The sequence below is a fragment of the Delphinapterus leucas genome, chromosome 4 (assembly GCF_059928025.1).
Source record: "Delphinapterus leucas isolate spDelLeu-1000000601 "Yukka" chromosome 4, BTC_Dleu_Yukka2, whole genome shotgun sequence".
Lineage (NCBI taxonomy): Eukaryota > Metazoa > Chordata > Mammalia > Artiodactyla > Monodontidae > Delphinapterus > Delphinapterus leucas.
The window spans coordinates 83,457,905-83,476,308 of NC_143132.1; the positions used below are offsets into that span (position 1 = coordinate 83,457,905).

The 18,404-nt window shown below is 42.0% G+C and overlaps 1 protein-coding gene across 1 annotated transcript in view; it reads left to right on the forward strand.

The window, feature by feature from the left end:
• The first annotated feature begins 7,412 nt into the window (after nt 1–7,412).
• Nucleotides 7,413–18,404, forward strand: part of PARL (presenilin associated rhomboid like) — a 53,911-nt gene continuing 42,919 nt past the window's right edge. Inside the window, exons 1-3 of the mRNA XM_022571065.3 lie at nt 7,413–7,574; nt 16,783–16,978; nt 17,446–17,586. Of these exons, the coding sequence (XP_022426773.1) occupies nt 7,450–7,574; nt 16,783–16,978; nt 17,446–17,586 (462 nt within the window). The 5' untranslated portion in view covers nt 7,413–7,449. The remainder of the gene's footprint in view (nt 7,575–16,782; nt 16,979–17,445; nt 17,587–18,404) is intronic.

Here is an 18,404-nt window from a genome sequence, read left to right on the forward strand (position 1 = left end):
CTTGTGATTGGTCTGTTCATATTTTCTATTTCTTCCTGGTTCAGTCTTGGAAGGTTATACCTTTCTAAGAATTTGTCCATTTCTTCCAGGTTGTCCATTTTATTGGCATAGAGTTGGTTGTAGTAGTCTCTTAGGATGCTTTATATTTCTGCGGTGTCGTAACTTCTCCTTTTTCACTTCTAATTTTATTGATTTGAGTCCTCTCCCTCTTTTTCTTGATGAGTCTGGCTAATGGTTTCTCAATTTTATCTTCTCAAAGAACCAGCTTTTAGTTTTATTGATCTTTGCTATTGTTTTCTTTGTTTCTATTTCATTTATTTCTGCTCTGATCTATATGATTTCTTTCCTTCTGCTAACTTTGGCTTTTGTTTATTCTTCTTTCTCTAATTCCTTTAGGTGTAAGGTTAGATTGTTTATTTGAGATTTTTTTGTTTCTTGAGGTAGGCTTGTATTGCTATAAACTTCCTTCTTAGAACTGCTTTTGCTGCATCCTATAGGTTTTGGATCATCGTGTTTTTGTTGTAATTTGTCTCTAGGTATTTTTTGATTTCCTCTTTGATTTCTTCAGTGATCTCTTTGTTATTTAGTAATGTATTGTTTAGCCTCCATGTGTTTGTGTTTTTTTCCCTGTAATTTATTTCTAATCTCATAGCATTATGGTCAGAAAAGATGCTTGATATGATTTTAGTTTTCTTAAATTTACTGAGGTTTGATTTGTGACCCAAGATGTGATCTATCCTGGAGAATGTTCCGTGTGCACTTAGAAGAAAGTGTAATCTGCTGTTTTGGGATGGAATGTCCTATAAATATCAATTAAATCTATCTGGTCTATTGTGTCATTTAAAGCTTGTGTTTCCTTATTAATTTTCTGTTTGTATGATCTGTCCATTGGTGTAACTGAGGCGTTAAAGTCCCCCACTATTATTGTGTTACTGTCGATTTCCTCTTTTATAGCTGTTAGCAGTTGCCTTATGTATTGAGGTGTTCTTATGTTAGGTGCATAAATATTTATAATTGTTATATCTTCTTCTTGGATTGATCCCTTGATCATTATGTAGTGTCCTTCCTTGTCTCTTGTAACATTCTTTATTTTATTTATTTATTTATTTATTTATTTATTTATTTTTTGCTGTACGAGGGCCTCTCACTGCTGTGGCCTCTCCCGTTGCGGAACACAGGCTCCGGAGGCACAGGCTCAGCAGCCATGGCTCACGGGCCCAGCTGCTCCGCGGCATATGGGGTCTTCCCAGACCGGGGCACGAACCCGTATCCCCTGCATCGGCAGGCGGACTGTCAACCACTGCACCACCAGGGAAGCCCTATGGGTTTGTTTTTGTAGTTCCTTTTCTTCTCTTGTGTTTCTCACTTAGAGACTTTCCTTTAGCATTTGTTGTAGGGCTGGTTTGGTGGTGGTGAATTCTCTTAGCTTTTGCCAGTCTGTAAAGCTTTGGATTTCTCCGTTGAATCTGAATGAGCTGCTTGCCGGGTAGAGTAATCTTGGTTGTAGGTTCTTCCCTTTCATCACTTTAAATATATCATGCCACTCCCTTCTGGTTTGTAGAGTGTCTGCTGAGAAATCAGCTGTTAACCTTATGGGAGTTCCCTTGTATGTTATAACAAATTGTTGCTTTCAATAATTTTTCTTTGTCTTTAATTTTTGTCAGTTTGATTACTATGTGTCTTAGCGTGTTTCTCCTTGGGTTTATCCTGCCTGGGACTCTCTGTGCTTCCTGGACTTGGGTGGCTATTTCCTTTCCCATGTTAGGGAAGTTTTCGACTATAATCTCTTCAAATATTTTCTCGGGTCCTTTCTCTCTCTCTTCTCCTTCTGGGACCCCTATAATGCGAATGTTGTTGCATTTAATGTTGTCCCAGAGGTCTGTTAGGCTGTCTTCATTTCTTTTCATTCTTTTTTCTTTATTCTGTTCCATGGCAGTGAATTCCACCATTCTGTCTTCCAGGTCACTAATCCGTTCTGCCTCAGTTATTCTGCTATTGCGTCCTTCTAGTGTATTTTTCATTTCAGTTATTGTATTGTTCATCTCTGTTTGTTTGTTCTTTAATTCTTCTAGGTCTTTGTTAAACATTTCTTGCATCTTCTCAATCTTTGCCTCCATTCTTTTTCTGATGTCCTGTATCATCTTCACTATCATTATTCTGAATTCTTTTTCTGGAAGGTTGCCTATCTCCACTTCATTTAGTTGTTTTTCTGGGGTTTTATCTTGTTCCTTCTTCTGGTACATAGCCCTTTGCCTTTTCCTCTTGTCTATCTTTCTGTGAATGTGGTTTTTGTTCCACAGGCTGCAGGATTGTAGTTCTTGCTTCTGCTGTCTTGCTACTATATGTTGAGTTTCAACAATGTGCACCTGGCCACCTGACACATACAAAGTCATTTAATCATCAAAATGACAAGGTAGAAGTTATCTGAATTCATAGAAGTGAGTCAAAGTGTCAGATTATCAATAGCCTCAGTTTTCTCACCTGCAAAGTGGAGATAATAATACTAACTCATTTGGTTGATATTAAGATTAAATTAAATATGACAATGTATGCAAAATACCCATCACAGTACCTGGTACATACTAAGTGCACAATAAATGGCAAATAATAATAAATACTCCTGTGGCTGGATTATAGTCAGCACACCTCCATTGATCCTTTCCAGTCATCTTGACTCCTGGCTGTCCCCTGAGGACCCTGCTTCTGCTGCAGACTTTGAGTTGAGGCTGCTTGTTCTTCCTCTGTCAGTTCAGGTCCTCGCCAGAAATAGCAGCCTCACTCAAAGTGATGAGGAGAGCTTAAATAACAGAAGACAGAGGCCAAGCCGTGTGGATCAAGGAGGAAGAGTGGATGGAGTAAGTGCCTTTCTCCTCCCATGCTCCAATCTCCTGTTGGTGCCTGCAATTGGCTGAGTCCAGCTGAAAGCCAGAGGGCAGGGGAGCCCATTGATCTGGTCCATAAAGGTTAGTCTTGAGGGGCCTGGAGCAGGATACAAGAGTGATCTGGAGGAGCTAGAAGAGAACATCCAGCACATCCCCACCTCAGAATCCTTGGGTTCTGGAGGTGGACCACATCCTCCTCGTGCCCTAATGATTCTTTCAGATCACTTGTCCACAGATCACCTGGAGCTTGTATTTATCCTCTGTTGACACTCTGTCCTCTATTTCTAGCCGTTCTTCAGCACTATTAATCTTCTGGTCACTGCTTCTCTTTCACTGAAGCCTCAGGATTCCTCTTCAAGTCCTGCTGTCATCCTGGTGACACCAAGTTAATGTGAGTAGCCCAGTCAACATCCAGGACTCTCAGTTTCTAGGCTTCCTCATCTTTAGTGACTTCCAGCTTCCTTCCTCTTTAGCCATCAACCGTATGACCACACCCAAATTCTTGTTAGCAGCTAGAGAAGCTCCCCCTAGGAAATGACAAATTCACATATCCCTATCAAGAACTGTGAGGGCTCTGAACAAGTTAGCCTGACACAGTTTTATGGATGCTGGTAGAAAACAAAGAATCTTGGGTCAAAGATGAAGTACAACTTATTAGAGCAATAGCATTAGCCAGAATATCAACATTTTTGTGTTGATTCCCTGGGTTCCAATTCCCACGGGACAATGCAATGAAGGCTAAATGACACCTGCACACTGAGTGGGTTGCATTATAGGAGAGGAATGCTGAGTTTAGGGAACTGGAAACTTCTATAATGGGCAGTAAGCATGCCCTTGCTCTGTCAAGTGATACTAATCTCTATCTTCCAAGGTGTTATGGACAGAATTGTGACTCCCCCCCCTAAAATTTGTATGTCGAGGCTCTAATCCCCAGTGTGATGGTATTTGGAGATGGGGACTTTGGGAGATAATTAGGTGTAGATGAGGTCATGAGGTAGGGCCTCCATGATGGGATTAGTGCCCTTAAAAGAAGAGACACCAGGGAGCTTGCTGTCTCTCTCTGCCATGTGAAGGCAAAGCAGTAAGTCAGCCATCTGCAACCAGGAAGAGAACTCTCACCAGAACTTGACCACGCTAGTGCCTTGATCTCAGATTTCCAGCCTCCAGAACTGTGTGAGAGAAGTTTCTGTTGTTTAACCCACCCAGACTATTGTATTTTCTTATGGCAGCCCAAGTAGACTAAGATGCAAGGCTATAAGCAAATATGCCCCTTTGCTCTGGAAGAAAATGCCTTTATCTCAAGGTTGTTTGCTTGCTTACCACTTTTGTTCGGCTGAGTAAATTTGAAGATCTCAATTAGATCTTTATTTAATGATTCATGAATTGGACAGTATCCCATCTTAGCACTTAGAAAGGAGCTCTCAGGACCCGTCTGAAATGGAAGCTTATTATAGGCAGAAGGGGGAGGAAAAAGAAAGCTTCTAGCAAAAGAGTGGATTGTTTCAGGCAAGGTCACCTTCATTTGGGGGAAGCTGTGGGTCTATCAGGCAGATTACCCGACTAGTGCTGACCAGGTAATTCCAGATTGACTGGTTAAAGGACACATTCCTGGGAGAGGCTGAAAATGCAATTAGGTTACGTAGTAAGTCTTGTTTTCCTGATGTGGGGCTTAGCACAGGTGACTCCATTTTGGCCTTGTTGTTTCTTTCTTAATGCTATTAAAATGGTAGATACCCCAAGCTCAGTGTTCTTCAGTTGAGATGCAAAACCACTGCATGTTCAGCATCCACCTGGCCCTGTAGGACTTGCAGAGCAAGGGGAGCCCCTGCAAACACGATGCACATGATGCTTGTGCTGTGGGTAATAAAGTCTTTTCTTTCTGACCCAGGAGTCTCCTGTTTTCTGCCAGCATCTAAACTGATTAGCTTGCAAATAGGGTAAAATCAAATCTCATAGTTGACACCTATGACAGAGCCAAAGTTAATTTATTTTAGTTTCTCAAAGAAGTCATGCCCTGGAAGACATCACAAATGCTACTTTCTCTACCTAGAACATTTCATCCTTTCTCTTCTCCTGGTAACTACCATCAGTTTCTCTGGGAAGCCTTCTCCCCTGCCTCCTGTTCCTTATCCCTTGACAGCATTATTTCCCCCTCCTCCAAACCCCCAGAGAGCCTTCTGCTTCTCTGACCATAGCACTTCTTCCAATGTATTGTAATTGCCTGTTTATTTACTTGGTCCCTTCTTCCCCTGTAGAGTAGGATCTCTGTGAGGACAGAGATAGTGTCTTCTAAAATATATCCCAGATCTAGTACATTGCTGGGCATACTATAGGTGTTTAATAAGTATTTATGGAATGAATGTGGTGTTATTATACTGATATGCATAAAGCAGTATTAAAACACAGATGAAGGTCATCTAAATCAGCGTGAAGGTCTAAGAGGAAAGCCTTAAAGGGAACCAAAATGTCACCCCCAAGTATGACTCTGACATAAAAGTTATTTTGAGCTGAAGGCAATCAAGAAGCAGTAAATGCGGAAAAAGCTCCCCCTTTTCTTTCTAAAGGCAGGAAATAAATGTTTCCTTTCATGGAGACAGACATCAGCCCAAAGACTAGAGACCAGTGTAAAAGTAAACTCAAAATGGAGTCGGTATTGCTAAGAGAGCCCTCTAAAATACAGCTGGGAGATCATTGAGGAAGTATGACTTATGCACATCTCAGCCTGGATGGAATCTGACCTTCTAATCACTTATTGTCTTAACACCGGCATCCAGAATATCTATCCAGTTTTCCAGAAACTCAAGATAATTATTCGACTCACCCTAAAATTAGCTCATGACAGCCTACCTACTTATTTGACCCTTACCCTAGAATAACTAGTGAGAGCCTGTCCCTTAAGGAATATTGCCCTAAGGGATTGCCTGAGAGTCCAACATAATTCTTCTTTTTGGCCGTGTGGCCTGTGGGATATCAGTTCCCTGACCTGGGATTGAACCCAGGCCATGGAAGTAAAAGCCCAGAATCCTAAACGCTAGGCCACCAGGGAACCCTCTAATTCTTGAACAACCTTGTGGCTTTTGCCTTTATAAGCCCCTGATTCCTTCTCTTCCCCGGAACACTCTTGGTTTTACCCTAATCTGTGTCTCTGAATTGCAGTTCTTGAGACCCTAAATAAAGGGTCTTTGCAGCTGCGATATTATTATGAATACTAATTATTAATATTATTATTGTTCAACAAGAGACACTGGGGTAATCTGCAAACAAGCTTTGTTAACCTCTCGTCTTCCTACTTAAGGAAGATAAGCCCTAGTTGGACTACTCCTAGTCCAAGCCCCATTGTCTTGTCAATTCTTCACAAATTGTTTCTTTGTAGAAAAGGTATAAAAACTTCCTGCTCTGGTCACTTCTTCTGGTCTTCATTTTCTTTCGAAGACTCCCATGTACATGTAAAAACTCAATAAACTTTGTGTGCTTTTCTCCTGTTAATGTCTTTGTCACTACCTTTCAGACCTGGCCAGGGACCCTAAGAGGTTGGAGGAAAACTTTTTCCTACAGCTTCCTAGAGGAGGTGACGATTCAAGTTGGTCTGGAGGACAAATTTGTTAGTAGGCAGAGAAGGGAAAGGCGTTTCAGGCAGTGAGGATGGTATATGAACTCGGGAGAAGTAGGGACTGGAAAAGTAGTGCCTTTCAGAAACTGCGGGGGCTTCCCTGGTGGCGCGGTGGTTGGGGGTCCGCCTGCCGATGCAGGGGACGCGGGTTCGTGCCCCGGTCCGGGAAGATCCCACATGCCGCGGAGCGGCTGGGCCCATGAGCCATGGCCGCTGAGCTTGCGCGTCCGGAGCCTGTGCTCCGCAGCGGGAGAGGCCGCAGAGGTGAGAGGCCCGCGTACCGCAAAAAAAAAAAAAAAAAAAAGAAACTGCGTATGTTTCAGTATGACTGCAGCTAGGGTCAGAGGGAGGGATGGAGTGGCAGGAAATAAAGCTGACGGGTAGGCAAGGGCTGATCATGAAGTTTGAATTTTATCTAGAATCTAGATTTTCATGTCACGCTTGGACTTTTTGTTAAAGGCACATCCTCTTCAGTGTATCATAACGTGAAATGGTGGGCAGAAAAAAGAGTAGTAATTTAAGAAAACTTGGGTTGCAATATTGGTTCCTCCACTCACTTCTCTCTGGGCCTCAGAACCACGGTAAAAAAAAAAAGCAGTAATAACATCTATCTTAAGAGTTCTGCGAGGATTAAATGCAGTAACTTAGGTAAAGGTACATGGCATCATTCAATAAATTCGTTTTTCCCCCTCTTTCCTGTGGGTCAGTAGGGTGGAGGCCTGGCCGCTTTCGCACGCCCCTCCCAGGTCGAGGCTGGGCACTGCCGGGAGAGCTGCTGCCGACCGGACTGCTGCCGACCGGCGGTTGCCTCTCCCTCAGGTTGGTCCGGCCTGGGATCGGCCGCACGGGGGCGCGCTAGGCTGTCCCTCGGCACTCTATGGTTCTTCCTTTCGCCCCGGAAGTGGTTCCGGGCAGGGTTTGGTAAGGTGGGGCCATGGTGGGGCAGAGGTTGGGAAAATGGCGTGGCGAGGCTTGGCGCAGAGAGGCTGGGGCTGTGGTCAGGCGTGGGCCCCGCCGGCGGGCGGCCGCAGCTGCGAGGAGCTCACTCTAGCCCTGGGTCAGCCGCGGCTGCTCGGGCGCAGGTAATGGTCGCATCTCGGGGCTTCTCGCCTCTCGTGCCCTCGGCTCCGGCAGCGCATCCTGAGGGGCGGAGGCCGTGCGGTTCTCTTATGCTGCCCCCGGCTCACCCTCTCTCTTCACCAGCCCCTCCTCTCTCCCTCCCCCTTTATCTCTCGCCTGCGTCCAGTCCTCGTTTCTCGCCGCGCCACCCTGCCCGGGTGCACAGTGACCAGCCCCGGCCCAACTCTCCGTGAGCCCGCGGTGGCCCCTTTCCCATCCGGAGGGACGGGAAAAGTAATCTGTGAGGGCTGATTGCGCACCACGCCTCATACTCCTGCGAGCAAGAGTTAACACAGCTGGTAGAATGGCAGGGCTGAGATTTTATTGTCAGTCTTTATAAAACCTTTGTTTTACTACAAATTACCTTCTTTATCGTTTAGAGAACTCTGTAAGGGAAGGCGGAGTCAGAGGAGGGCATCACTTTGCCTCTTGCAGAGTTGTAGGAGAGGCTTTTCTGTTAAAGAAATTGGGAGTGGAGTATTTGGTTTCTAGATGACTTGGAAAGAAAAGTCAATTTTTCCCGAGTAGAAGCTGTATGAAGAGTACGGTCTATCAGTATTTGCTGCTTTTGCATTAGAGTAATTCAACTCTAAATTGAGAGAAGAGAGAAATCCCTGAACTAATATTCTGATGTGTATTTGGCTCTGAAACTTCTTCCTGTTCTTTAACAGAATTTCAGCTCTGCCAGTTTCTGACTTGGTTAGATGTGTGCCTGGAATCCACCTGACTGATAGTAGCAAGGAACATGAAGTGTTTATCAACATGGGGATTAGCCAGTGGTAAATAATTGAGGCTCCAATGTGGTGGAGCCATCCTTAATATTAAAATCACCTGGAGTGTTTTTAGACTATTTCCCAGGCCCTATCCCAGTCCTTCCTGTCATCTTGCCCGGTGCTGGGGGGCGGGGAGTGAAAGAACCTGCAGTTCTAAACAAGCACTGCATGTGTGTAGGATCAGAGATTTGTGGAAAACTGGCTTATGTTGTACCTTAACTTCATGATACACTGGAACATGGAGCCTCAGGCACTAATCTTAAACTCCTGAGGAGATGGAGAATGAGGTCAGGTGGAGGTGGTGGTTGATTTCAGTGGTCCTGATTCCATTTCCACTTTATTCCAAATCCCAGTCGAAATTGCATGGTTTGAGGGGGAGGAAAAGTGAATAGTTATTAGGAAGCAACTGGTGTTAAATATTCAAGATATGTGTTAGGAAGGGAAAGGAAAAGAACTAACTTGGCTAATGAGGCCATTTAAAAAAAAATCATGTGATGTTGAAGATTAGCATCACAATTTTTTAGTTTGTCATTTATATGCAGAGTTTGAAATTGACTTTTTTGTGGTGACACTGAAAAATGTGCATTACAAGAGATTGTAGGTAAGCCTGAAATATAATAGAATATATGTCTGCTTACCTCTAGAAAGCATGAGTTTCCTTGTATATAACTTTATTAGGTCTGCTTTCACTTCTAGTGGTTCTAAAATTAGTATGTGGAGGAATGAAGTCATGGATACGGTTAAAAAGCAGAGGTCTGGGCTCAGTCCTTGTGATTTTGATGTAATGGGCCTGAAGTGTGGCTGAGAATTTGCATTTTTTTCTTCTTACAAGAACTACAGGTGGTGATATTCCTCAAAATTTCTGCAAACAATAGCAGGCCCAAGGCAGCCCACCAGCCAAGAATGGTTTCTATGTCTTTAAAGGGTTGCAAAATGAAACACTATGCCGCAGAGTTTTAAATTGTTCTTCACAAAGACTAAAATGTTTATTGTCTGGCTCTTTACAGAAAAAAGAGACTATTTCACTTAGGGTTTTCAGAAACTTTACCACGATCAAACTGTTGGCAGCACTGCTGAAAAATGGTTTAGGTCTGAAAGAAGCCTGCATAATTTGTCAGTTGTATGGAACTAGCTAAGAGAAGAAAATAGTTGATTGTAGCACTTACACGGAGCTTAAATCTTTTAGATTAGGATAACAATCTTAAGATATCTTTAGGTTAAATACCTGACAAATTAGTAAATCAGGTATATTCAATTATTTTCCCTGTTTAATTCACCATGTATTAACTCAAGATGAGTTTTAAGAAAATAATTGCGGCATGCAAGAGTTTATGCCCCTTCCCCTGAATACAACTATTTTCTTTTAAGTGGGATGAGTCTGTTGTGTGTGTGCTTGGACACGTCTGTCTCCATTTGCACAATAGGCCACTTCTACTCAGTTTATTCACACAAATCTATAGTAACATAGACATTAGTGCTGACTTGTACGATATCTAAGTGGCATTGTCTTTATCCTCACACTGTTGAAAACAATTCACTAGACTGTGTTATCTCACTCACCACTAAGGCAACAGATATATAGACATGACTTTTCAATTTAAAAGTTACGGGATGATATTAAAAAATGGAACCATAACAATTGTGTGGTTAGTGGTAACTCAAGCATTCATAAGATCTTCCCACTTTGAGCACGTTACATTGCTTTCACAAATCACTAGTTATTGGCAGAAGGACCAAAGCACAGAGCAAAAAGGCAGGCCTGTCCTCATGAGTTGGTGTATACCTCTTGTGACTCTTTCCTCCCATCCCACCCCCATGCATTTTATTGTGTTGCTTCCTTTGTTTTCCAGACTTATTTCAGGTCATTTATTTTTCCATATTACCTACCCATATGAATGGTTAGAGCTTAAGAACCTAGGCCTTTAAATATGATATCAAACATTTGCAATTGGAGACATTTATTACACTTTTCCTGGTTGGTTTTACTTTTAAGAAATGTAAAACAAAAGCTCACTAAGGACAGAGAACGTACCTTGTCATGTAATGTGTGATGAAGTACTTATTATATCTAAAAGCATCCTTGTACCAACAGAAAACCCAGCTCTAGCTGACCTTAATAATTAGGGGAATTTATTGGTTTATACCGTTAAAAAGTCCAGAGGTGAGCCTGGCTTCTGGGTGAGGCAAGATCGTGTTTCAGATTGTCACCAGGACTCCATTTTCCTCCATGGCTTGGCTCTGCTTCCTAAACGTTGGCTTTATGTTCTCAGTATGCTATCTCCTTGTTGTAAGATGGCTGTCAGCAGCTCTTGGGGCTATATACTTGTAGGTTCAAGTCCAGCAGAAAAGATTCTCTTCCCCAGTATTACAAACAAAATCTTGAAATTTGAATTTCACTGGACTGGATTGGCCTAACTTGGGATGCATGTTCATCTTTGAATTCCTTAAATTTGCCAGGGATGTGGGACATGTAGTTTCGCTTAAGCCAGTCAGGAGCTTGGTGTGCCTCCCCAAACCAAGTGGCTGGAAATTCCAGGGTACCCTTAGGTGCGGATGCTAGGATTGAGCCAAAAAAGCTCACTGTCAGTCCTAGTGAAACTTTTGTATTGGAATACTTTGGTTACAAATCCTAATTTTAAAATTCTAGTCAGATAGGATTAACCTGTAGATAACCATTGTAATTTAAGTAGAAATGTTGTTGGAAGGATGAGGGATTAGATTCTAGCTCCTGCTGTTCAAAGTGGTTCATGAACGAGCAGTTCAGGACAGGGTTTGCCAAACATATTTTGTAAATGGCTTGATAGAAAATAGGGCCACGTAGGTCACTGTCAGATATTCTTTTTCTTTTAAACAACTCTTTTAAGCAATAATAAATGAGACAACTGAGGAAGCTGCTACCAGATCAGGTTCTGCTAACCAAAGTAAGAACTATGCTGTCTCCACCGTTATTTTCATTAGCAGAAGTCATGCCTCGTGTGCTGCCTCTCACTCAACTCAGTTCTGACTTCAGGTGTTGTGCTGATGTATCTGATTAGCAGGCCCTGATCACATCTCGAATCCTAACCAAAAGGAAATAGTTTTTAGCTTTCCAGTCCCTGCAGCATGTGAATGTACCATAGGTGAAAGGAATAGGTGTTCAGTGAGCCAAGTCATAGTACTTAATTCTATCCAACAAGATCTGTATGTCCAACTCTAATTCCCAGTGTATGTACTCCTAACATGTATTTTGCATCTGAACTGCATCTGGGGCCAATTTGTTCTTGGTGTCCTCAGTCCCACACTTAACTTCTGTTGAGATTCTCAAGGTAAATATTATTCTAGGCAAAAGGTCTGGCTTTGCGTCAAATCCAGATTCCCAACCTGGTGTATTTGTATTCCTTTTCAAGCATTGTGCTTCAGAATTGTATATGAGTTGATGAGCTGTAGAAGAACTGATTGAGTACATATCCTGGAGTATTAAGCTGTTGGAGATATAAAGAAATCTCATCCTTCATATTTCTTGGTCTAAAAAGAAAAAAATGTGGCCTACTGGTTAGGACTCTGGGTTCTCACTGCCGTGACCCAGGTTCAATCTTGGTTGGGGAGCTGAGATCTTGTAAGCCATGAGATGTGGCCAAAAAAAAAGAATACCAGAAACCAGCAACGTTGGGTTACAATTTTTTTTTTAACTTATTTATTTATTTTTGGCTGCATTGGGTCTTCGTTGCTGTGCGCAGGCTTTCTCTAGTTGCAGCAAGCAGGGGCTGCTTCATGGCGGTGTGCGGGCTTCTCATTGCGGTGGCTTCTCTTGCTGCGGAGCACGGGCTCTGGGCACATGGGCTTCACTAGTTGTGGCTCGCGGGCTCAGTAGTTGTGGCTCCCCGGCTCTAGAGCGCAGGCTCAGTAGTTGTGGCACGTGGGCTTAGTTGCTCCATGGCATGTGAGATCTTCCCGGACCAGGGCTCGAACCCATGTCCCCCTGCATTTGCAGATGGATTCTTAACCACTGCTGCCACCAAGGAGGCCCTGGGTTACAATTGTAACCATTTACAGGGAAACATTTAAAGGAAACATATTCCTATTACTTTATGTCACATCTTTGGGGTTTTTGGCCCAAAGTGGTGTTACTTGTAATTTATTTACTAGACCTAGCTCTAAATTACTTTGGAATATTTAATAAAAATCAAATCCAATTGCAAAGGATTAACATCTGCCACTTTTAAAGCTGTTATCAGTTAGGAATGCATTTGGCTGTAAGTTAATTGTTGCTTAAAGAAACGAGAGGAGTATTTAGCATAAAATGATTGGAGGTAGGTGGCTATTGTCTTTGCTCAGTGGCTCAAAAAATGTTAAGGTTAGTTTCTGAAGCCGTTGGCCTTTCTCTGGGCATTCAAGATGACTGCCTCATCTCTAGAAAATTGCGTCCTTTTTCAAGGCAAAAAGAAGTGGGAGGGATGAGACATTAGTGATACCTCCAATTTTATCAGATAAGCAAAACCTTTTCAAGAGGTTTCTAAACAGTTAAGTCTCATTTTGTCAGAACTCTGTAATATGTCCATCCCTAGCCATAGGAGAGACTGGTAAAGTGAAGATATTTATCTTTCCTAGCCTCTGCAGAAAAAGCAGGCAACAGAACAAGAACTAGAAATAGATTTGCAATTAGCCATTCAACAGTTACTTGCTAAAGGATATTCGTAAGACCGGGAACAGGTTCTGAAGTTCAGAGCCATTCAGAGCAACATTGGCATTGTTTGACTAAGTGTACTGCTTTCCAAAATAGATTTTGTTGAAAGAAGTAGCACTTATTTGTTAGTACAAATTCTAAATTATTAGAAGTTTTAAGGTGAATTACTTTATCATCATCACCCATCCTCACCATGTGATGTCTGAGAAGTTGAACTGTGGCGTAGACTCAGTGTGGAAGACAGCATTTTAGGTGAGTAATGGTAATAGTAGCTATACCATTTTTCTGGGTTTCGTGTTTCCAAATGCCTGCTAGACATCACCTGGGTGTTCTACCAATGCTAAAAATACTTCATTGCAATATAATTTACATGTAGTAAAACATATAAGTATTAAGCATACAGCCCATTAGTTATGACAAATGTATACACCTGTGCAACCATCACCTAAAAATAAAGATACTGCCCATCATTCCATCAAGTTCCCTCTTGCCCCTTTCCAGTCAAGTCCCACTCTAGGCAACCATTATTAATTTTTTCAAAAAATTATTTATTTATTTAATTTTGGCTGCATTGGGTCTTCGTTGCTGCGCGCAGGCTTTCTCTAGTTGCAGCGAGTGGGGGCTACGCTTTGTTGCGATGCATGGGCTTCTCATTGAGGTGGCTTCTCGTTGCAGAGCACGGGCTCTGGGTGCGCGGGCTTCAGTATTTGTGGATGAGGGCTCAGTAGTTGTGGCTCACGGGCTCTAGAACGCGGGCCCAGTAGTTGTGGTGCACGGGCTTAGCTGCTCCACAGCATATGGGATCTTCTGGACCAGGGCTTGAACCTGTGTCCCCTTCATTGGCAGGTGGATTCTTAACCACTGTGCCACCAGGGAAGCCCACCACTATTGATTTTGGTCACCACAAATTATTTTTGCCTGTTCTTTAGCTTGATATGCATTAATGGAATCACACACATTATGTGCTCTTTTGTGTTTGACTTCTTTTACTCAGCAGTGTTTTTGAGATTCATCCGTGATGTGTGATCAGTAGTTTTTCACTGAGTGATACAGTTGGCCCTCTGTATCTCCAGGTTCCTCATCCATGTATTCAAACAACTGTGGATGGGGAATGTCACTGTATTACGTCATTTTATATAAGGGATTTCAGCATCCCGAATTTGGTATCCGCAGGGGGCCCTAGAACCAGTCTCCCATGGATACTGAGGGACCACTGTATTCCATTGTGTGAATATAACACAGTTCATCCTTTCCCCTGTTGATGGAAATTTAAGTTCCAATTTTTACCTGTTAGAACTGAGCTGCTGTGATTGCAGGCATTTTAAACAGTGCCCAAGATGGAATTATTCATCTCTCATTTTCCAGTTTCCTATTTTGGTGCCTCTGATTTTCCTTGTCTTAGTGAGTAGTACCACCTTCCTTTCAGTTATTCAGAATAAAACCAATAATCATTCTTGACCCCTTCTTTCTTCTAACATAATTATTGACCCTTTCTTTATTAGGAACTGGCCTTGGTGGTGGAGATAAAATGAATACAGAAGTGATAATCTAGTTACGGTACAGGCAATAAATGAGACAAGTATAAGAGTACATACAGCATGCTTTAGGACTCTAGGGGTACAAAGGAGACACCCAGCCTGCGAGAGTTTAGGAAGGCTTCCTGGAGGAGGAAATAAATGAACTGAATTTTGAAGGGCATGAAAAAGTTAAAGGGAAGTAAGTACCGCAACAAAGGAGTAGCATTGCTGAATTTGGTGGGGTGATGAAAAATTTACTGTGGGATTTAAAGCAGGGGAATGATAATATATTTGTGCCTAATAAAATGTGGAGGATGAATTGGAGTAAGGCAGTATTAGAAGCAGTGAGATCTGTTAGGAAATGGTAGAGTATTCCAGGCCAAAAGGGATGAACTAAGGGATTGTGTGGGAATTAGGGAGAGAATGTTGGCCCTCTAAGACGACATTTGAGGAAGTGTTGAATGTTTGTGGAAGAGTGCTATGAGGAAAGAAGAACATGCAACATGTTAAAATGTTTGAACTGAAGTCAGCTGTTGCTGTTGTTTAGGCATGGGGTACGGGACTAGATTAGGAGTGAAAAAAAATATTCGACAGATTTGGTTTTAAATTAGATGGTAAGAATTAAGCAGAGAGAACTCCATAATGACTTCTAGATTTTTAATCTTAGTGATTAAGATAACTGTGGGCCCACTGAAAGAATAAAGAAGTCAGAAAATGGAGCTTGTAGAAGGGGATGAATTCCCTTCTGAATATATTGGTTTTAAAGTAACAGGGAGCATATCCAAGTAGAATTATTCAATATATAGTTGGAAATACAAGACAAGAAAATTGAGGCTGGGACTAGAGACATATATTTGAATCATTTACTTGCTCAGAAGTCATCCAGGCCACAGAAATGAACTTTTTCTTTTATTCAACCAAAGTGTTTCAAGGCCCACGTTACAAAGGTGAGAAGACCTGTCTGACTGGCAGACAGGAGTTCTATGAGTCTGAAGGATATAGTATGATTAGAGTACAATGAGAACAAACAGGAAGGGGCCTCTACATGGTCTACCTGGGGGAAATTACCATTTTACAAAAGAAAAAAATGCTTCACAAATTTATATGGGTTCAGTTTGAATGGAGAATGTGTAAAGGAACTATTAGAGCCTTTAAGCATATCTGTCTTTACGGGATAGGAGAAAGGGGGAAGCCGTTAGGAAAGCAAGTTTGAAGAGCAGAGAGTGCAACCTTACAGGCGCTGACAGGTGTGATCAGTAGTGTCAGATGTTTTGAGGAGGTCAAGCTATAAGGACTCAAAACAAGAAAACCCTTTATAGAACATCTAGTTGGGTGTCCCCCAAACTGGTAGTGAAGTAAATAGGGGGCAAGTTGGGGAAAATCCGCCAACTTGTACTAAGTAAGTTAGTACTTATAAAAGGAAAATCATTATTTGATTTAAATGTTTGGCCAAACTTCAAAAAAAATAAAGCTATTCTGTGCTAATTCAAACCACAACTTGTAGTTCTCCAGCTTTTTACAGGATTGCAGACTGTGTGGGGGATGGATACAAATTATTCTGTTGATTGATACACAGTAACGGCCCAAATAGATGCCCTGTAAAGCTGCTGTAGTTTATGTCTCTCCTTTTTCAGAAGGGCACAGTTCATTGTTTTGACTGAATCCTACCTGGGAGTAGGAGTCTTGGCGGCTTTGGGGCTGCATAGTGAGAATAAACTGAAATGGTGATGATGCACGTCAGTTGGGGAGGCTCGTAGAGGTTGATGTTTGCAAGATGCAGCTCTGTTTCTTCCTTCCTTCCCTCCTTCCTTCCTTCTTTCCTTCCTTCCTATTTATTTTCCTTATTTTTTTTGGCTGCATCGGGCCTTAGTTGCAGCACACGGGATCTTCGTTGAGGCACACAGGATCTTTAATTACCACACTCGGTCTCTGTTGCTGCGCTCGGGCTTCTTACTAGTTGCGGCGTGAGGGTTTTCTGTCTCTAGTTGTGGTGCGCGGGCTCCAGGGTGCATGGGCTCTATAGTTGTGTTGCGCGGGCTCCAGAGCACGAGGGCTCTGTAGTTTGCGGCACGCAGGCTCTCTCATTGAGGTGCGTGATCTCAGTAGTTGTGGCACGTGGGCTTAGTTGCCCCGAGGCATGTGGGATCTTAGTTCCCCAATCAAGGATAGAACCCATGTCCCTGCAGCTCTGTTTCTAATCTGTTATTTTCCCCTATAGGTTTAACGTTTTTATTCAGCAAAAATGTGGATTCAGAAAAGCACCCAGGAAGGTTGAACCTCGAAGATCAGACACAGGAACAAGTAGTGAAGCATACAAGAGAAGTGCTTTGATTCCTCCTGTAGAAGAAACAGCCTTTTATCCTTCTCCTTATCCTATAAGGACTCTTGTAAAGCCTTTGTTTTTTACTGTTGGGGTAAGAGCTCACGTCACTAGGAGTTACCTACCTTGCTGCAGGTGTAGTGTTAAAGTATCAATACTACTTGTCCTATTTGGGCTCCCTTAAAGACAAGTGGAGTGGGATCAAAAGGATCTGGGGTCATGATTACAATAGAACATGAATTTAATAATTGCTGTTAGAGTATGGGTCATTTATGTAAGCCCTGGAGAAGAAACTCATGGGCCTCTTATTTGGTATAACAATGCAAGTGATACTGAGTTGATATTTTGAATTTTATTGGAAAAGTTCTGACTGTAAACAGGCCCCAGGGTACTGTAACGTTAATAAAATGGGAAACAAGTGTTCTTTTCACCTAGTAAGTTTCAGTGGGCCAGATGTTCCTTATGTTTATAAAAAGCAATGAAAATGAAATATCATCCTTGGAACTATGTATAGATCTATTTAAAAATTTTTTTCTTTTGTAATATATTTATTTTATATAGTTTACAGGCTGTGCATTTGGATCAGCTGCCATTTGGCAATATGAATCACTGAAATCCAGGGTCCAGAGTTATTTTGATGGTATAAAAGCTGATTGGTTGGATAGCATAAGACCACAGAAGGAAGGAGACTTCAGAAAGGAGGTAAAGATAAACATGGCATTTTTTTTGTTCTAGTTGATCAGTTTTTGAAGTCTGGTTATTTATGAAGTGTTTTTAGTTAATGGCAACATTAGATCAGTAGATGTGAAGTCATTGCAGTTAATATTCTTCTTTAGAGTCATTTCACTGTAGTAAGTATTAATGTTTCGTATGTCTGGCAACGTTGTACTTAACAGTGTTCCAAGAAGTTTGTCCCTCTACCCACATATCAAGAATCACCACAGATGTTAAAAATTAATGTTTTGGAACCTTTTCCAGCTCTACTAAGGGCCACTGTTTTACTTTTAGAGTCCATATTAGAATCACAGGGAGTTTTATGCTTGAGGGGTAGAGATACTATGTGGGTTTTAAAAAGCTTCTCAGTGACATGATGTTTATATATCTCTGATAAATAACCACTGTTGATGTTTTTTCTAACTGTGCTCAGGGGATCAAGAGGCAAGAAAAGGGTACAAATATAGAGCTTTTAGAACTTTTCATTATTTCATATGCAAGTTGATGGCCTTCCTTCCACCTAACTGATTTTCTTAAAACGTTGCCTTTTAGATAAAGCGTATATTTTATTTCATTTGCCAGTACTTATTGAGCAGAGACCATAGGCTAATTTGTGGATCCAGGTCCATTTATTTTTCAAGCACCTCCGTATTTTTTTATGACACACTGCTCTTCCAGTTTGGAGAGAGTGTTGATATCCTCTTCAGTTTTCTCCTTCCTAGGAACTTCTTATTCCTGGCTAGTGAGAGAGCAGCCTTGGGTTTTCTTTTTCCTAATGATAGTTGAAGGTTCCTCTAAGTAGGGAG